The 21,486-nt window shown below is 46.7% G+C and overlaps 1 protein-coding gene across 8 annotated transcripts in view; it reads left to right on the top strand.

The window, feature by feature from the left end:
• The window catches only part of LOC118508440 (cytoplasmic polyadenylation element-binding protein 4-like), a 193,326-nt gene that overhangs the window by 38,433 nt on the left and 133,407 nt on the right, over nucleotides 1-21,486 (top strand). For all 8 annotated transcript variants that reach the window (XM_036048226.1, XM_036048223.1, XM_036048224.1 and 5 more), the window contains one exon: nucleotides 1,328-1,433. In XM_036048226.1, the coding sequence (XP_035904119.1) occupies nucleotides 1,328-1,433 (106 nt within the window). The remainder of the gene's footprint in view (nucleotides 1-1,327; nucleotides 1,434-21,486) is intronic.

Here is a 21,486-nt window from a genome sequence, read left to right as displayed (position 1 = left end):
GAACATTGGCTTTTGGTGTCCGTTTGCAAAACACACACACAGACACACCACATAGCAATGTAGGGGTGGTGCCGGAAAGGGGTGTGCAAAATGGAAGCGGCAAGCGGAAATATTTCATTCAAAATCCAATAAGAAAATATTTATACGACCCAGTTTTGCCATTCCGTGGATGGTTGGCTTCGAGGACGAGATATTATGGCGAGCGAGCTTCCGTATTCGTTATGTGGATGTGTGCCTGTTTTTTTATGTGTGTGTGTCGGCTGTTGTGGTTCAACCGACTCCACCGACAATCTGAACGAAAGAGGGCGACAAAAAAAAAAACAGCCCGATCGTTGGGAATAAGCAAGTTGCTCTCGGCGAAAGGTGCGCGCTGACGCAGCATAGTGTGATATCGTTCGATCCAATTTAGAGATTTGACGAGTTTTTCGAGCAGGCATCCGTTTTGCATCCGGTGTTGTTAAACGGAACGCTGGCCGTGTTTGGGCGAACAATTTAATGTACGCCCGGTAGTTGGCCTCAGGGCATTGTGATACCTTGTGCTCAATAAAATCATGTAAGAAATTGTGCACAAATTCTGGAAACACATTTTCAAACATAAAATACATTTCACCACAGGAAAAATAAAACCCACAGCCAGGGTTCGGGGTTTTGGAAACCATCGCTAGATGCAGACATTCACCGAATGAGTGAAGCGTAAGATTTCCGTAGCTCATTTCACCGGTGGCCCTCCTCCAGCGGTGATGCTCGTACTCACCCAAGTGTGAATGTTACCTGTATGGAAACGAAACTTATCGTGGCCAACCTTTTGCGAAATTAGTTTCCCTTCTTACTGCAATCTTACGTTACATAGTACGTAGCTGGCGTGGGTTTTCCCAGCGGCTATACCTACCCCGCAGTGGGGAAAGCTGGACCGGGGGGGAGCGTTCTGAAGAGGCGTACCAATTTGCCATTTGGGACTAAATTAACATACACGAGCAACTTATGAATGGGTCTCGTTTCCAATGGTTGACCTTAAAGAAAGCGACTTTGTTAAGGAGCATCCTTCCGACGGCGGTTGGATAAACCACCGTTTTGGATAGAACCGTCCCCGACCCCACCCCCCTCTCCCGCGCACCCAGGTTTGACTGTACTGGCTTAATGGCACTGTCACTCTAGCCGCTTTCGTCGTGCTGGTCGTGGAAGCATCTTCGGAAAATATACCTCGCTGCGCCAAAACGGCATTCGAAGGGCAGGAAAAAGTTCCATTAATTACCGCCGCAATCTTAACTTCACAATTTTCGGACCCGGATTTCCTAACGGCTTCATTTTGTCTCATTTCTTTCGGTAGGACCGCACCGGGCTGAGCAACGGTTTGGACATGCGCTCGCTCGAGCACTGTCTGAGCGACATCATGCGAAACGTCGGCGAAGCATCGCAGCCGGATCATCTGAAAGGTAAGTCACCGGAAGAAGACCACAATCCGCAAACTGGCAGTATCTGGGATCAGGATGGAGCGTAGCATTGGAAAACTTTTCCAGAAGGCGCCAAAACAGTCGGCTCAATAGTTGGACCAAACTTGCGTCTGTTTGTTTGTGCTTCACACTCTGCCACACAATTATGCTGGCACAAGCGTTTAAAACAGAAGCGCACTATTACCGGAGGGTGTCGTCGGGTAATCGTCCGTCGGGTTGGTTTTTATGAGCTGTCTGTTGAGATCAAAATTAGCGTACGATGCGTACCACATAACCCAGCTCAAAAAACCCTGCACCTTTTACCAGGGTCCGAGCACGCCAGGACCGTTTTGGGTTGGGTCAAAAGGTCGTTCGGAGGAATTTTTCTGGACGAAGAATTTAATTAACATTTGAACAGATTACCTTCCCCAGGGAAGGACTTTGTCAGGGGGACCAACAAGAAAAAAATAAAACAGGGAAATTCCAAACTTTCGCCCTATCGATCGTGCGTCATACATTGAAGACCTTTTTTTTTTGGGAAGGCTGTTTTCCTGCTGGCTTGTTTTCGTCCAGTTTTTTTTCTTGCTTCTATTAGATCGACGATAAGCTCAAGTTGTACAGGGTATGGTTTAGCTTTGCTCCCCGTATGTAACCCGCCACAGTTACATACGGCTAGCAGCTAACATTGGGTGTGCTCCACAATCTGGAATGTTGTTCGAGGCACCGTTGGGTGGTGATGCTTTGAGATAGTTTGAATCGATAAGCAGGAATCGTGAGCGCATAACGCATAATTTTATTGGAACGTAATCTGTGCCTTTTTTCTGTCCTGAAAGGGCAGCTGTTAAAACCACCCATACATCAAGCTCCATGCGTCGTGTGTTTGTTTTATTAGCTTTCGGGAAGGTTATGGAATTTAGATTAATCGTCAGTTAAGGGACTGTGCTCCGAAAAGGGGACGTTCAAGGAGGAACTTAACCGAGCTTACATTGACTGGAATGTTGCACTAATTGGAACGAGAATGCAGAATCGTTCGAAAGATCTAATTGCTAATTAAAAATACATTCCCGTACGAAGAGAAGCCTACATGAGAGGAAGTGGTCGTTTGGAGTTGTTTTTGCCTTAAGGAGATTTTAACATCCTTTTTTTGGTTAGCCAATTGTTAGGGAAAGTCCCAGAAAGGAAGCATTACCTTTCCTTGGTATTATATTAACTTTATTTTGCTGCAACATCTTTCAACGCACAGATTTTTTGTTTTGCTACATTTTTCGTCTGAAATTTTGGCACACAATGTTTGCTGCCTGCCTTCGTCGGCCTGAGCTTCTCTGCTCATTGTTCCAAGTAAAACCGGCGGCAAGGCACCTACTTGGCAGGTGGTTTCGGCTCGTATGGCTTCCAGTGGTGGTAGTGTTACGATTGCCGTAGCATGCGCTTCTGCAACGAAACGGCCATCGCAACACGCTCCGACTGTTGACATCAACGGTACGATGCCAAAACAAGTGTTTCCGGGGTAGAAATGAATGGCAAACATTTCCCGCTACACGATTGTCTAAGACTTTCGCAATAAGCAGCATAAACGGTCTGGGTTGCCAGTCGACCTATTAAGCTCTGCATGAGCAAACTGTGTCCAATGCACTCACACACGACACGACATTCGCCAAGTCTGCATTGCGGTGACAACAGCAACAACGTTGCAAGTGACGCCCAATCGTTTGGTGCTCGGGATGTGCATATGATGCACACGGATGTGCCATTCCGAAATTTACAGTCATGATGTTGATGTGCTTATGAGTTGGTTGACAATTTCACCAACGCTCTGTTTTTGTGGGTATAACATCCTACAAGTAATAATTGACATTTGCTTAATCGTACAAATTATCACTGTGCTTGGTCTCGCGTACTATTACATTGGATATACAGATATGACGTGCCGTGCTTGTTTTAATTTAAAAAATACATTCCTCGCCTTATGAACCGTTGTGTGGGGGAATTCATTGAAGCAGAAGGCAAGAAGCAACCAACCTTACACACAGAAACATCTCGTAATCCATGTCGTTCCGCAACAAACGAAGCACAAATAAAAGGTTTAAAATCAAAGAACATCTTATTAATATGCATGGGAAAATTTTTCACTCAGCATCGGGTCGGTGTAACGGGGAAAATCCGCAACGCCGGCCGGGCTGGCAATAGCGCAAAGCCCCGGCCGCTCCGGGGGGTTCATCTCCGACGCTTGTGCAGTGAGTCGTTGTCGTTTCGGATTTTCCTTTATCCCCAACCTTACCGTTTGGGCAAAGATTGGATTCTGCTCGTATGACGATGCTCTCACATGCAGCTCCGAGTTTCTGTCACTGTTTTCTCCCCCCAAACTGGTACTGGCAAAAGGATACGGATCCGAGCTAGCGGAAATGGTCGAAATTCGATTCACACACACACACACACACACACACTCACTAGGGGAAACTGAGCTGAATGGATGCAGACATGCTGTTTGGCTTTCTTCACGGCATTCGACGAAAAACACACGACCCTGGTTGCCGGTCCGGCTCTTGTTTTGCCGTGGCAATGCGTGAGCAAAATCTATCAGCATAGTGATTTCCATCTACTTACTGTGTCGTCTGTTCGGTTCACGCGTCTGCCACGAAATGGACAGGCTAGTCGCAACAGTAATCACCTGCTCCGTCGATGAATCTGTGATTGAGTGTGACTTGATCGAATTTCAAATGCGGCTCGGCAAACGACACCGAGACAGAAGGCTTCTGCCGCAGCGGTGAAGCTGGCGAACGAGCAACGCTTTCCATAAATTTCCGCACCTTCGCCGAAAGGTGATAAAGCGAAGGAAATTATATTTTCATCTTTCGATCTTCGAGACTTTCAGGGAATTGTCGGTAGTTCCCGTGCTTGCCGGTATCACGCTAAGGGTTTTGCGTGCGCGGAGAACCGATGCAAGCGCTCTGTTTCTTCGGTTTTGTGTGTGATTTGGGATAAATGATCGTGCACCGCGTGGAGTGGTGCCATAAATTTTCCCGAAACTAATCGAAACATTCACTTTCGGTGCCGTGCCTTTTGTGCGCCCTGGTTTGCACACGCTCCGCTGCAGTAACAAATAGTTCCATTGGCCAGTGTGTGTGTGTGTGTTCCATATCTGGTGGAGGGGGGGCGAAAAATGAACTTTTCTGCATTTTGTTGAGTGCATTGTGCGGTCGCGCACGGGACGATTCCTGCTTGGCCACGAAATGTGCCTCCTGTTGCAGAGCGCACGATGATTGCGATGAATCGAATGTGCACCACAAAATGGTCCTGGCACGCATTCGCCCCAAACCGTTATGCCGTGCTATTGCTCGCTGCTGCCGCTGCTGCACCGGGACTATTAATCATCTTTTCCTTCGCCAACATAACAGACTATGCGAAGGAAGTGGAAATGCATCGCTTCGCGGAAAACTTTTAACCTTCGCCCGGAACCGTTCTCTGTCCATCCGGGGGGGAAGGTGGGACCGTCCTACACCACAGTAAAGAATGTACAACAAAAACAGACAGCCTGAGCCAGCAGAAGGCTAGGGAAAACTAGCAGTGTAGGACGATTTTCCCACACAGCGTCACCAACGCCAACGTGTATTAGCTGTGTGGGCTGCGACCAACAAAAAAAACAGAAGGAAGTCACCCAAAATTGCGATGGGGGTAAACGAAAAAAAAAACGAACTAGAATATGCACTATTGCCACCTTAGCCTTTGGAAAAAGAAAAGCCCCTCCCCCCGCCAAAACGATCCCAACAAAAACCCTCCCGCCTCCCCCGAGTGGCTTCCGGGGTTTTGTGGCTTTCTTCCATGGTAAACTTTTCTTCTTCAGGGATGCAACGTTCGACCACGGATGCGATCGTGCACAGCATGCTTGCACCGGCGCGCAAGTGTGTGTATGTGTGTGTGCTGGTGCACGCTAAACTAAACGTGTGGTTGTGGTCCTCAAGTCGTGTGACAATGGCCACAGCACGCATCAGCCCCAAGTCAAGTTTTGTGTCCCCGAAGCAGCCGGCGTAAAGTTTTGTTTGGTTCGCGGTATGGTTTGTGAGTGCACTTTTCCCTCCTTCTAGCTCCTCCCTCCCCCTTCCCTCCCCTCCCTCCCCTCTCAACCCATTATCGCTCACTCCGGGGGCTAGAGTTGGATGGGTTTGCTAGGTGCCTGCAAAAGTTATCCCATTTCGGAGTCACCTCTCTCTATCGTTGGACGGTGTGTGTGTGGAAAATGCGACAGCTTAAATGGAAATCGGAAGGATGCCCACCGGGAGCTTTGGGTTGTATTAAAATTTTCCGTTCCAAACCCCCCATCCAAACTCCCGGAAGGTGAAGTTATTTTTATCTGTCAGGATTTCGATCGTATTTGTAACTGTCACAAAGCGCTGCGAGTTGCTTTTGCCACTTTGGCAGGGAAGAGTTTTTCGGTTGGTGCAAGAAATCGGTTTGATTGCTTTAGATGCGTTTTAGCCCGATTCGGGAAGCAGGGTTCTTTATTTTCTCCTGTTCGCTTCGAGCTATTCTGGCAGCGGGATAGGAATGCATGATGAATAGTTATTAGTACTTTCAGCCTTGAAAGAAGTTATAATGCTTGGGCTATTTTATATCCCTCTCTCTCTCTCGCTGTGCTTACATCTCAAGAAATCTAACAAGCCAGAAAGAGTGTCTTGTTTTTCCACCCCCATTTATTGATTTTCACCGTCCCAACTCCCACCAGTCAGTCAGATTTGGCACGTGAGTGAGTGTAGGCGGTTCAGTGATCTTATCGAAATCAGTTTGTATTTCGGTGGCGTGCAGTTTCACCCTCCGGTACCAGAACCGGCCCACATATAATGGGCTGGATGGTGGCGCAAGCGGGTGGTACGCTAGTGATGAATAAAATAAACAGCGACGAAAGCGGAGCACGAGTATCCTGCAAACGATAACAGCTTTTCATCATCAAAACCATCAACTCGAAGCTCGAAGCGGGAATCCCAACCCAGGTCTGGTGTGTCTGTGTCTTACCGGCAACACACAGTTCCCGCACGAAAACACGGCAAAGTGAGAGAAAACTTGAAATAATGAAAAACGATGTTCGTTCGCCCGAGGGCGTTTGTCGATTTTGCTGCCCCCCCCCCCCCCCCCACTCAGATCATACCCAGCGCAGGAAACAGGCGGCAGCAGGCAACGAGCTTTCGTTAACTGGACCTGGCATAAACGTTGAGTGGGAATAAAGAAAGGGAGCGAAAAAAAATGGCCCGAGCAGCTAGGTAAACGAAGCAGAGACCAGGACAGCAAACACTTTCTCCAAAAAATATGGCCGAGATTGTCTGCCATTTTATCAACCAGGGAAGTTGTGTGTTTTTTTTGCTCACCAGTTTTCCCTTCGTAAGACGCAAGAAAGCTTTTGATAGTTTCGTTTCTACCGGACGAACAGATTTTTAGCTGGCCGTCATGCTCGACCCCACCGAAAAACGGCAAGCGGACGGGATGAATGGTAAAGAAAATTTGTATTGTTTTCTTCCGAAGAGCTCTGGAAAGCATCAGTCATTGTTTGGTTTTGGATGCAACGGTTGGTGGTGCTTTTCTTCTGTTTCTGGAACGCCTTTTCGTTGCGGCATTGAGTGAGCCACGCACAGAAAAGTGCGTAAGGAGTGAGTGATTTTCACGGAGGAAACAAAAGGGAAAAGCATAACTGGAAAATTTGGGTTTTGTTTTGGTTTTCGCATCGTAAGCTCGTGCATTTCCGGAGCAAGGAAGGGAGAGCGCATGGAAATAGTAGCTTTTATTAAATTTCCACAGAAAATTGTGACGCAACACATGGGATGAAAATGCGTTAGCCAGCAACTAATCAGCACATTCTGTTACTTTCTCAGAAATTAATCATGATTACGATGAGAACGCCTTACCCAATCCCGGTGGGGAACAGTCACGGCAGCTAGCCCATTCAAAGGCGATAACCATCCGCTTCTTAAACGATATTGAAAAGGGCCCCCTTCCTTTGGTGCTGCTTGTTTTTTTTCTCTTCTTCCTCTTGGCACCGCTTTCAGGTCACATCCTCTTCTAATTTTACTTTTTAATCTTCCTGCTTTTTTTTACATTCGCGTAGGCTCAAAATAAATAAACATAATGAGCAGGAACGAACGTGAAGCGTCACTAAACAAGCATTCAAGCAACGCTTCTGCATCGGTTCGCGCGCGATTATGCTAATGTGGACCTGAGGGCTTTTTCTTCCTATTGCTGTTGCGACACGTTTGAAACACTCATTGAAATATAGGCCGGATTAATGCAGATTGAAGAATTTGAAGAAAAAAAAAAACGACCGGGACAAATAAAACCGTCCGAAAGCAAACGTTTGGTAGGGAAAAACAGATTTCTCCCAACACTAAGTGAACTTCCGATTGCGAGCTTCCGATAGATTGTAATTAATTAGCGTTCACCGGGCCGAGGGAAAGGTCACCTGTCCCAAACTGCGACAACTGGTTGGTGTGCTTACGTTCGCAAACAGCACCGTGGGCGGCAGCAGCGATGCAAATGAGTTGGTCCGAGCAAGTAACGTTGCGAAAGTGAAGCCGAAAGAACGTACGCCGAGAAGGAGGGTGCCACAGTAAGACAGTCTTCAGTTTTTCCGCATCCGTTTCTCGGGAATGGAAATGGGAAACGCGACCAACGTAGATACGTTGGTAGATCTTCGGTATTTGGGTGATATGAAAATGTTTTTGCGTGAGTTTTTAAATTTCGTAAGCAAGTTGTAGCGTGCTTTTTAAGACGTTTTTAAGACGCGGCACAATACATCGATCGAAGTGTAAGCCGGAAAAATGTTCACGAAAATCGTGTTTGAATGTATGTAAATGAGCTTTGCTGTTAAATGAGATCAACCAGATTGTTGATGTAGGCAGCTGAGCTGCAGGCTTTTCGTGGAAAGTGTACAATTTTTTCGTTGAAGCTTATGCAAACTCGATAGCACACGTGGGAAATACGAGTATGTGGAGAGGCTTTATAGAATTCCTCTAAATCGATCCTTTTGAAGGCATCTGTCTAAAGTGTATAACTGTCTAGAGAATAAATTTCAAATTTTTTGTACAGTTATTAATTCATAGAATATAATCATAACAATCGTTCGAAGTACATGTCATTCACAATTCCCCGAATGCGCCTTTAATCTGCCCACCTGAACCATCATCGATCATAGAAATAGTTAAAATTTGTTTTTGCCAACAATTAGCAACGAGCCGCGATGATGGTAACGATAAAAAGTGACCATAATCCTTCACCGGTTAGGTTCAGCTCCCGTACACAGACACACACACAGCCAACTCACTCTCGAGACTAGCGATGGCTACTGGTGTACTGGCATGAAACTAATTACCTTCTAATTAGTTGTTTTTCCTTTTCCAACTGCTGCGTGGTTCCTCCTATTCCCTTCGCTTCCATTCTGGTCAGCCTCGGTACCGCCGGACGGATTTCATTCATTTAGAAAGTACGGAAAACGCATCTTTTCCCCGTGCTCGATTCTGATGATAAATGAAAAGCAATCCACTCGAGCATCCATCTGTGGTGCCTTACCGTTCAGACTCAGAGGCAAGTCGCTACACGAGAACGCTGGACGGGGGATGCCTGGGAACGGGATGGTGCAGTTTGCAGTTCAGTTAGAATGGCTCCGACCGACATCGGCTAAACACACCTGAGTGTCGCTATTTTCCTTTCGCCATTTCTACCATTTCAAACACCCGGGAGGGCGGGAGCTGCACAGCGTCTGGGGTTTTAGCCTGGCCTTTCCACCAAACACCGAGCCGGACAGCTTAAGAATATCATTTATTGTTTGTGTGAGTCGAAGAAATCTTTCCTCGGGTTTTTCTCCCGGATGCTCCTAGCCGCAGCAGTAGGGTGGTGTTTAATTTTCCGAAGTGCTTTGTGACCTTGTTTTTGGTCACACAAAGCGTGCGACACTCTATTTCGGTAGTTCTTGCATCGGTTTCTTACCTTAGCCAAAAGTGATCCCGTTTGCAGATAAGGCGAATTGCCCATCTTCTGTGTGCGTCTTTGGGGGTGGTTTTGTGGTAAGGACGGGACAGAGCCCAGGTTGCTGCCGGAAACTCATCATCTGCAGGCGGTGCGTTCTTTGAGATAGTTGTGCCGCCCTTTTTTGTCTTCTTCTGGTTGTTGTACTTTACCATCGTACAGCAGATGTTTAATGCTAGATGAGAGATGACCACTCCTTTGTGATTAATAATCATTCCTCTGCAATGATCACTCTCGAGCATTACGAATGTGTGTTTTGCTGGAAACGATCTGTTCCTGGAAGCGGTTGCAGCAAACGGTGACCGTTCAAACCGTTACCTAAGCCATTCGTCACTTTTTACCTCCAGAAGCAGCAAGCGTCCGGATGAGTGATTGCGTGGACTGGAAGGAAATGTATTTATGTGTGCTGGTGGGTTTTTGTTTTATGATAATTTGTTGCAATAATATGCAGATCATTCCAAGAATGGTAAATGGGAAGTTTTGGGATAAGTTTCTCTGGTTAAAATGCTTACAAGATTACCAATAAGGACAGCTGAAAAAAGCGATTGATCTTCGCGTTCGAAATACATTGAGCAAATTAAAGATACAACGAATGAGCACTATAAATCGGTTCATTTTTACTGTACACCAACTATCCGTTTCGATTTCCCCAACTCGGATAGACTAACTTCCACACACAACCAATGATAAAGACAACGATTAATTGGTTTCCCATCGGTATTAAATGGGACATTTGTCGTGCGCGGGCTTACGGTACCGATTCAGCCCGTCTGCTCGTACGACTGCCGTGATATCTGTCGATACCGGTGCAATTTCAGTGGCAATAGCACCATAATCTTCCCGGAATTGATTTCAGTAAATCACAATTATCCGGTTTACTGAGACTAATTTACATTGCCACGGAGGATTTCGGTATCTCGGAACGTTCATTTTTATCTACTGATGTAGCGGTTAAGATCTCTTTTTCTGCACAGCGAAATTGGTGTATGGGCGAGAGTATGAGAAAAATGCTACCACAATTTGCACATTTTAACCGTTTGCGTGGAACACGGAGCGATCGATTGGCATGTGTAATGTATGGTTTCTCTCATTCGCGATCCTATCGGGGTTGGTCGAAATGGGCAGGGACAGTGCTTGTTATATGGTTGCTGATTACGAATTTACCATTTCATTCTACAAATAATGTTAAAATATTTTTCTTTTACAAAAACCGCGAAACAGCAAACCTTAACAAAACTCGCTATCACTTTCTTTGTTCACTTTGAAAAAGGATTTGCAAGGGCGTTTGCTCGGAGTCAACGGTTATTCGAAGAAGAGAAAAGAGCCAAAGACTTCATGACGTTCCCTAAAACCTTAATCCGGGACCGGACGCATTACTTCTATCATTTCCAGCTCATCAAACACAACTTTATCGGCGCGTGTAGTCGTCGTCCAAAGCAACGCAACGGAAAACCCGTCCCTCTTCCGAACCAAAGGCACCGAACAAATCGATTGATTAAGTGCGAATATCTTCCGGCTCAAATCAAATGTTCGTCCGAAAGTTTTTCTTCACAGCGCTTCTCGGTCTCACAGGACGCGCGAATTGGACATTATGGCGCTGGCGGTAAATGCAAAAGAAAGCACAACACTATGTGTGGGGAATTTTATTTCAGGAATCGGCCAGCAATCCCGGAAATCGAAACACTAATCCCATTGCCAAAGCCTATTTACGTGGGGCCGCCCCTGATGTACCGATTTGTCTTGCACACAAAGACACAAAGAGCAACAGCTGGATAACGGTGGCCGGGTTCGTACGAGCTCGTGCTCCTATCCCATCTTTCACCTATCGCGATCCGCTTTCACGTGGCCAAGCTCGAAACGGTCTTTTCGCTCGTATCCTTTCCGTTACTTATGGGGCTCACCTACTGATCTAAACTTCACTTCCGGCTGAAAGTCTTTCGACCATCGGTAAGCACTGCGAACCCTACGATGGTAGTGAAGCAAGTCAAAACGAGACGATGAAACCCAGTTCCTGCCCCTCCAAGCATTTGATTGTGCGTATCAGCGATGTGGCCATATTATCGTTCCTTCCTCAAACCAGGAAGAAAGGAAAAAACAGCACGACTCGCGCAAAACTGGGAATCTTCAGCTAGGGTGGGCTTTATTGAGATTTATTGGAAATTGAATTGCAAACACACATCACCTTCGCGCGTTCCAATGCCCGGCTGCTGCTGCAGACGGAAAGCATCACTTCCTGCGAAACTGTCCCGAAACCGGTGCGGCTGGAGAAAAGTTCCGTCCTACAGGACGGTTCCTGCGCAGCGCCGGAGTGCTCGCCAGAATAACTTTCAACGTTCAGGGCTACGCCACGTTCGTTCGTCAACAAGTGCGTTTGGTGGGGGTGCCGCAAGTAGCGTTAAAAAGACCGGGGCATCAAACTTCAACCGAATCATCAGCTGCAAAAACAGATTCTCGTTACATGGTTTGACCAGCTTCTCTTGCCAACCCCCCGTGGGCCGGATGGTGGTTTCCCGTGAGCAACAGCATCGCGATGATATGCTTGGTTTGCTTAAGATGTAAGCGAAAAACGTTTGAGCTGCCTTTCTGCGCGGGGGTTTTTTGGTTTTGTTTTTATTTATTTGGCACACCTTAACGATGTCGTTAGGTGGCCGTAATCCTGCAGTGGCTACAACCAAATTCGCTCTGACATGGAAGGATTTGTAGCTGTTGCTTTGGCGCAATGTACATTCGCACGTATCGTGTTTGCGCTTGTTGCGCCTGGTTGAGAGGAATATTGCAGACTGTGTGATGGGTGTCGAGACCATATTTGTTGCATATTTAAGATTAAATTATTGATGTGATCTCGTCTTATTCGGGACCGGTGGTTTAAATAAATATTCAACATTGTATATTCTTCGTAAACACTTCCAACTCGAGCTTGAAGAAAATCGCAATGAATGGTGAATATCTCGTGTCTGAGTTTTTGACAAACGCTTCCAACCCCCAAAATAGGTGCAGAGAAAGAAAGGTGTAAATAATGTTGGCCAACTTTTTAATCACCATTTAAGACGGGGCTTATGCACTTGCTGCCAAATTGATCAATCAGGCATGCCTCTTCTTAAATGTACTTGTATGGCAAATAACCAATAATGACGCTTGCACTTGAAACCCGCCCGTACAAGGGTAGGCGTGCTCGACTCACACGCACACGCTGTTGATGAAGAAAGTTGGTAGTATTTTTCCTTCCCACGCACACACATGCTTCCCTCATAAACGGACTATTTTTCGTCCGCTTTGCAACATCAACTTCGAAAATTCGGTCCGAAAATTTTCTATTACACCGGCTGCCACTTGCATGTGCATGACAAAGTTTTTCCACCGCTCTACATCATCACACTTGCCAGCGACGGGTACCGGGAGAGAAGGGGAGTGTGCCGAAGGTGTGTGTGTGTGTGTGTGTACTCACAACACGTGAACTCATTTGTGGTAAGCAAGTGGCCGTACCGAGTGAGTGTGTCTCCTCGTGCCCGTTTTGCGATGAAGTGCAAAGTTGCCAGAGTGCTAATAGAATGAGAATTAGTTAAAAACTTTGTAATTTGCTGGCTGTGATGCGATTAATGGAGATATTTTCTGGACCATATTCACGCACTTACGCTCGGTGACTCGGTAGTGGTGGCCGTCCCCATCGGCAACCAGTTGTTGTGATGCAGATTAATGCGAATGTTTTTGCGGGGAACCAACTGCGTATGAGTGGCCATCATTTACCGGCAAAGTATCTATTGCTCTCTCGTTGCTTCTGTTGTACAGAAATAGACACACACGCACCCACTAAAACTTTATCTTCTCCTACAACAACAAAAACAACCGCTCGCTCACTCGTATGATGAAACTACTGTGGCCCGACTGTGTCATACTTGAATAACTCTCGATCTACTCTGCCTCGGGAGCGCGATTGTATTGCCCCAAAACTGGTGATGGGCGCCCGCGAGACTGAAGCGCATTTCTGAGAAAGCCGTGCGAAAAGTCATTCGCAGAATGCTTTCACCAAAGCTCCCTGTACGTCGCACCAGGCGCCTCCATCGAGTTTTGGCCGGAGCGCCCACGAAAGCGAAAAGTGCTGTATAAAACGGTATTTCGAAGCTGCACAACGGTTTAAGGTGGGTTCCGTTATCATTGCGCCAATGGGTTCGTGCTTTGTTCCGGGGCCAGCAAACGCATGCCGCATGCTAGCCGCGTACCATTACTCATGCGGCCACTAACCACTCTCCAGCCCTGTCCTGGTGCCGGTGAGGGTGGATGGTTGGCAGGGGGCTTTTTCACATTATTTATATTCCTTTATTCACCATCAAAGCCAGCGTGGTAGAGGGTGCGCACGCAAAAACCGTACCATGCGCGCACACCGCAAACCGCGCGGCTGAACGTGATTTTACTGCTAATGAAGTCACAGGAAATTCGGTAATGGTAATGAAATACGAAAATGCAACAGGATTACTTCCGATGGATGGAAAGTATATGGTGGCGCAAAGAAAGGTGGCAAAGAAAAAGACCCGAGGAGCGTTTCGCAAACCACACAACTATCGCAGGAGCAAGTCCATCCCAGCACAGGGATTCACAGGGAAGCAAAAAGAAAAGGCGACCGCTTCCTCTTCTTCTTTCAACAGCCCTGTGACGGGGTGCAAGTGTGCGTGGGCATTGTTTATCTTTTTTGTGATTCGCCCTTTCTTTTTGTACATTGTTGCGTCTTTACCGCAGCCGCACCAGCAGCAACTTTGCTTTTGTAAGTTTGCCCACTTAAGCGGCTCATTTGGTGGTTGGCGATGATAATATTATTATGGATTAGTGAAGATTTTCTGCACCCATTTGGCTTCTTTTGGGTACCGGGGACGATACCGGTATCGGTGGTGAAGGTTATATCCGTCTGCATCACGTTCGAAATTGATGAACTTAAAAGTCACAAAGACAAAGGAAAATCCATTAAACTTACCTAAATTTGGTAGGAGGGCGAAGTCGACTAAGTCGCTTTCAGGGTGTCACGGGAAAGTGTGAAGAAGAGGAAGATTAAAAGTAAAATCATAAATGTTTGACGAACGTATTAAAAAATGTAAATCCGGTTTGAAGCAGCAGGTGAGCTATCCATCTGCTTGTGTTCTGATATTAAATGAGGATGCTTAAAATTTTTAAAATAGAGAGAGAGAGGTTAAAATAAATCTCGTTACTTGCATCAGAATGCTTTAAGAGCATCAGTTAAATCGCATATTCCTTAGAAGAAAATTGAATAATTTAATAGCTCAGTTTTGTGCATTTGATTTCATTTCAAAGATTTATTTATTTATTTTATTTATAATTCCAGTATTACGGCATGACGCCGTATTGTCATTTCAAAGATTTTCTAGTAATAAAACGCTCTCGAAGCTCTCCGGAAACCGACGCATTTGACGTCCAAATTCAAATAGAGTAGAGCAATAAAATACCAATTTTATCTTTCTGGTTGCAAAAGCTAATCAAATCTTCCACCAGAAAGCTATTTTAGCCAATCTCAATACTTCAAAACCGGCGTAACACGCATTACAATCAATTCCGTACAAGCACCCAATTCACTCACTCTGTGCTCATAACGACTGTTTATCAACTTTTACTCCTCATCGGGTTTTGGACGGTGGACTGAAGGCACCGAGATCTAGCAATGCGCTCGGAAGATGAATGTAAAACGGGAACAAAATTAACTGCAGCCGGGATCGAACTCCTTCGTCCACCCGAGGACGAACGATGGTGGTTAATTTCGGGGTTTTGCGTACTGCTTGAAGTGTCTTCCGTGCGCTTGTAAGAACCGGCAGCGATTTGTACCCTTAACGCACACCGATGCTTGGGGAGGGCTTTTTCTTTTGTGCAGAGCCGCAAGAGCAAGCGAGTTGGTGCTTCACCACGGTGCGCAACGAAGAATCTTCTTCGCTCGGAATCACCGTCACAAGCAGCAGTAGAAAACATTGATTTACGGTCACCGCAAGACGTATTTCATGCTTTAATTTATTTATGAGCCCTTGGCCATTGGCTTTGACCTGTCCGGTGGGGAAGTGAGCGTACACTATCATCGGCGAGCTCCCCGAGGGCAAGAAGGTGAAGGAAAATTTATCAACCATAGCCAGCCAACCAGCCAGCCAGCATCTCACCACTGCTAGCCGCTCTCGAAAAAGATGAAAATGGCTACTATTTATGGATCAAGGTTCACCCAGTCCACCAGTCGTTGAAAGGCGGTCCGAGTGTTTGGGATTTGATAGCAGATCAACCAGTCTCCCCCGCGCCCAGTCCCGGTCCGCGTTCCCGCTTCCCGGCGTTACGTGTGCGTCGTCGTACCATTACGCCTTCAACGGCGTCATCATAGCCATCACTATCGCCTTCCGGTGAGCGCCGAATTCACCTCCCTTCCCGGGGAGTGGTAGCCGATGAAAGGAAAACCCGGTCGTCAGCGAAAAGCGTTTGCTCCACTACCCGGGGATCTTGTTGCGGGTGATAATCGGTCATGATGTATATCGCTACCGACGCTGCCGATTGCCGGTGCCGCGACTATATCGTGCGCTCACGACTATAAAGAAAATCAATTCACCCATTAACACCCCATTATTGCCACAAGTGTCCTGGGCGAGCGTGTGCCCCCGCCAGCATGCCCACCACACACAACGGTCCCGGCCCGTCGGCGGCGAAAGTCGGCGCTCGTTGCAAGGTACGGCGATGAAGATTCGCCAGGCTCCGATCTCGAGGTGGTACGTACGGGTTTATTATCGGCATCGAATGCTCCCGATAGCCCTGGCTGGCTGGTGATTCTCCACCTACAGGGATTATATTAAATGTATTGCCATGTAGCTGCTGCTGGTGCTGCTGCTGTTTCAATGCCATGCTAACTGTGGGTGGGTTAAGGAAGGGTAATTTGTGAAAGCTATGTACTGTCTGCGCCCCACAGCGTCGGTAGGCTTGACGACGCAAATCTTCATCGATCGATCGCAAGATTCAACGCCTAGATGGCCTAGAAAAATCCTCATTTACCATCGCTTTTCCCGATCCTGATGTGCACAAACAAGTGCCACAAGCTCGAAATCGAATTCGTTGGGCCATGTTGCCTGGGAGTGCAGGTTCGGTACACGCCCCGATCCACATGAAGCGCGTCTGCTTCAACAGCAATGGAATGAAAAGTGAGCTAAAAATTATTTGATTTGATATATTTACCGATAAAATAAACCTCTCGAAAAATCGTTGCCCCAAGGAGGGGACGTTTGGTTTGAATCCCTCTTCGCTTTTTTGCATACGTTTTTTTCTTTTTTCCCTTTCATCCCCTTAGCGTGTGTGTGTGTGTGTACCGTTGAGTGGTGGTTTGTTTGTCCTGTTTGCTTACGTTTACTTTTACCAGCATCGTTGACATAGCATTACCCTTTTGTGGCTGGGCCGTTGCTCGAACGCCGGGTGTGTGTGTGCTGGGGCTGCCGGAGGAAAACAAAATATTTATATCGATATCCCCGACGCAGAGCCATATACACCCCGGTCTATTTATTGTCCCCGGGACGGAGCGCTTCGGGCGGGTGGGCCTGTATCGATTCAATTGGTTTCGATCAGGAACGGTGAAGTCAAAGCTGATGACGATGGTATGTGCGACCGTTGAGTAAAAGCTTTAAGGTTGGGGTTGATAAACGAGGTGACCGATGGGGTTTTGTTGATGGTGGAAATGTTGTGTTCGGTTTGGTTTATTGTGCGTGGGATGTTCGAAAGGTTGCTCGAAAAAATATGTTGCAGTTTGCGGCACAAGTAACAAATAATTTAAACTTCTGTCTTTCTAATACCATCCTTTAAGCTCATCTCAAACTTTAAGCTCAAAATCGTCCGTAACAATGATTTGTAAACAAGTGCCATAAAATCTGCCGTATGCAAAGCACTGAGAGTAAAGAATGTATTCACGCTGTGCCGAACATTGCCAACACCTTTCGCTCGGCTCCGCGTGTTTAATATTTAATCATGCGCAGAAAAGCAATGCAATGACAGCATAAAAATGTCATGCTGCTATTTTTGAACCGGTGACATTCATTCACCGGTCCCGAAGAAGGGAATGGGGTAGCGCGGTTGGGTAGTGCTGCCAGTACGGTACAGTAATCATAAAAAAGTCCCAGTCAGCCCGAGCACCCGACCACCGCCCTACCTTGCCCACACGGTGTACCTTCATCCTCTTTGATGCCATCGATGAAACTCTCCCGCCCAGTGCGTGGAAATTTGTTTCATCAGCAAGGTATGTGAGTGGTAGCAATGATCGAGAAGCGGAAAAAAGCAGCCCGTAAGAAGAAAATAACGAAACCTTTCAACCCTGTGTGCGCGCGTGTGTGTGAGCTATTGTGAGCTGTGAGTTGAACAGAAGGAGGCGCAAAAATGGTACGAAATTCGGTCACGCGATAGCCCTTTTCCGATGACCCCGCAATGACAAAGCATCACTGTCTCCCGCCGAATTGCTTTACGCGGAACGGTGCGCTGAAGATTAATGTTAATTTATTTGTTATATGTTCACGTTTTGTAATTACGTTTGAAGGTTGAGGTGATGAGAAACAAATGCGCAGGATCTTTTCATCGCACGATCAAAGCGTTTTTTCTCGGGAAAATGTCTGTTGCTCGTAAAGCGCTCTGCTCTCCAGAAATATTTTCCCAGGAACGTGGCTTACCCGTGTTCGCCGGATTGTGATGGAGTTAACATTTCAATTCACACCACACCTCCGAGAGCTATGCCTTGGATGTAGCCAGCGTCGTGCGCAACTCCAGACAGATCCACCATAATCCAAACAGATTGCGAGAAGCGGATAGTAGTTGCGCGCAAAATAGCGTCGTGCCGCACCAAACTTCTCGCAGTCTGATTTCCCAGCCGAAACATAAATTTTCACCGTATTGACCCCTACGGCTTCCTACCCGCAAAAAAAACCCGGACCCAAGCTCTCACTACCATTGCTACCACTGGAGATACAAGTTTTGTCATAACGCTTCCCGGGGTTGCGTTTTATCTTGAAATTCTATCATAATTTGAACCTTCTCGCAGAAACTTTCCCGTAACAAATATGCCCATACCCGGCCTCGAAAGCCCCACCTCTTCAGGTTCTCGGTTGAGCACGGCGAACGACTGGACGACGTCCTAAATTGTCTTCCCTGCTGATTTCTTCGCCCGTTTAGCGCAGCGGATGGCGTGGTACGGTGCACGAAACAAACCTGACATTTATCAGCACCATCTGTTATCATCCCGGTCGTGTCAATTCAACTTTCTGCTAAATAAAACTTCCCTTCCCGCCATCCGCGCCGGCGGTACGCCCCGGAACGCTACGAGGGAGCCAAATGGGCCAAAGGATTTCAGCATGCCCTTTTGGGCAGGTAAAGGATGATCTAGGCAGAGCGCTACACGAAATATGTCTTCCATGACCGTCATCTTCCTATTCCCTGAGACGGTAAAACCACCTTCGTTCTGCTTATTGCATTCTCCGACCGGGTTCGTTTGCTTCAGGTTTTTCTTTCTGCGAAATCATCAGTATTACCTTTTACCGTGCACGTCAACAGTACACTGCTTCGTGCAGAGGAATTGATCTATGAGCACGTGGCAAGTTATTATCCTTCCCGGCGTCCGTGTGCTAACCCTTTCCGTTTGCCAACCAACCCGAACGGACGCTTATTACTTTTGCCTCAGAAATCTTTTCGTTTTCCTACGAAAAGCTTTTTTACCATCGGGGCAACAACAAGCAACCAAAAACCCGGGGTTGTCTATAGGTGGCTTGAAAATGGCTTTCCAGCACGTAAGCGGAAGGAGCACGAAGGACAAGGAACGATGGTATCGATTCGTAGAGTTCTTTTGTATCTTTGCGTTTCATTTGGCCTCTCGACGATTTTTTTTCCATTGCTATCGTTCTGTCACTTTTTCATCATTCCACGTACGAAGGAGATTTGCCGTGCCTTCCTGCTGCAGCACAGTAATTTATCTTCCGAAGAAAACGAAAGCAATATGGCTTCAGGTGATTTTCAGGGAGTGCAAGACTAGAAGGATAGTCGAGAAGGTCCAAGTGTATCGGCAAACGTGGGATGTTCTAGAAGAAAAAATTCCCCAAAACGAAAGCCCACGTAAGCCCGAAAGTCACCCGAAACCCCTCAATGATGTGCTTGTTCGGGAAGGCGTCAGCACCAGACACACAGAAACAACCGTAACCGAGAATGATTAGCAAGTATGAGGTAGTTTTGCTTTGTCCACCGGTTTGTATCTCTGGTGCCGATCTCATCCCTCCGGCGCTGGAGCGTTCGGAAGCGCATGGCACCAGATTAACTACAATAAACTACAGTCAATAAACCACAGTGATTCGGACGGATGCAATGGCCAAGTGTGAGCCTGATCGAAGCTGCTCTTTGCAACAGGATCTTAGTGGAAGAATGAGAGAGGGGTGCACAAGGGATGGGTGGCTGATGAATACGAGTAGTTTGTAGTTTGGCTTGGACCAAACTTGGCGCAACCTACAACTGCTCCGTAATACGTATCGATAAAGGCCCGAAAAACCAACGGTCGCCTTTACAGGGTACGTGCTTTTCAAGAATTGGACGCACACATTGACACACTAGATCTTCGGTACGGCGTCTTATCACGTTTAATCATCTCCGGAAGGATGGCAAAACATGATCACAATTTAATGCAGGCCGGGATCAACATGTCCCGGGTCCCTTGCTGTAGAAAATTCAACCATTTTTTGGGGAAGATGTCACCGAGCGAAGGAGATCATTTGAAGTTATGCTTTACACTGGCTCATCATTATCATCCGGCAGCTGGTGTCCTTCTCCAGGATGCGTAGCATAGCGGGAGACTAACAAGAGGAAAAAACACCCATACACACACACACACAGCCACAAATGAATGAAGAAAAATATGTCTCCCGCAACATACACGGGGAAGCCAAAAAGGGATGAAATTATCATACTTAAAAAAAACTGTGGAGCGAAAAACAAACTAACGAAATCACTTTCTACAGCTGACGAAGGGATTTTTAACCCGACACAGAAATGTATGACACCCAAAGCCAGCCAGGGAGAGAAGGAAGAGCACACGCATTACAAACCCGCTGGAGGTGAAAGGGTTGTCGAAACCTTTGGCCCCCGAAACCTTGGGTTGCGTTTTGGGGGTGATGGCATCCAAGGAAATAAAGAGCTCCCAAACAGGAGATTCATTTCCGGTTCCACTTTTTTTCTTCTTGTTTTAAAGCATTCCCAACATTAAAAAGTGCCGGATTTAATCAACCACAAACAAAGCGTACGTGACAATGAAACGGTGAAAGCACGGTTCCGGCTCTTTATGACAGCCCGTTCGGTGGTGGCCAGAAACATTTCCACCGGCCAGGAAAGCAAACTGATCCCGGGCAAGAAGCGGTTAGATGAGTGGAATAGGGATTTGACATTTTTTCTCCCGTGTGTGTGTGTTTTTTCTTTCGAGATGGAGCTTTTTTGCTTCTGTAGCACCGATAAGCCGACATGAGAAACGATGCTGCTAGGATTAGCGATCAGGATTAGCTTGGAGCACGATAATTTTTGTTTTTTTTTCGTAGTGAAATGGTTGAGTTTTTCTTTTCTGCGTGAAGCGCATCTATAGCATCATGCCCGGAAGTAAAGGGTTGTTGCGCTCAAATCGCTTATATGAGCTATATATTTTCTCCTAAACATCTCCTAAACAACCCTATAAACTGCTCCTATCTGTTGGAAAAGCGTTATCTCCGACTCAACATCACATCTCAACATCAGCTTGCGTGGAGGAAAAATAAAACCTAATACAATATTAGCCTCGTGAGCTCATTAGCACTCAATAACGTTTGATTTCGTAATAAGGGTTGTTTTAAAATTCTGTTCCCGCATTCAAGAGCTGCAGCTTCCCTGGTTGGCCGGGCTGCGCCAGTGATAATTTGCCAACACGGCAGCAAGCCAAACCGGCCAGCCACTTTAATTGGGGCTCCTTTCATAGTTTGCTTATAAATTTTATCACACACACCCAATCTCAGCCCAACGATACGAGGGTCAAATCGAACGATTGAAAGGGCCA

Source organism: Anopheles stephensi, chromosome 2 (assembly GCF_013141755.1).
Source record: "Anopheles stephensi strain Indian chromosome 2, UCI_ANSTEP_V1.0, whole genome shotgun sequence".
In the NCBI taxonomy this organism is placed as follows: domain Eukaryota; kingdom Metazoa; phylum Arthropoda; class Insecta; order Diptera; family Culicidae; genus Anopheles; species Anopheles stephensi.
The sequence above is the reverse complement of the archived record's forward strand: the minus strand, read 5'-3'. Positions and strand labels throughout refer to the sequence as shown.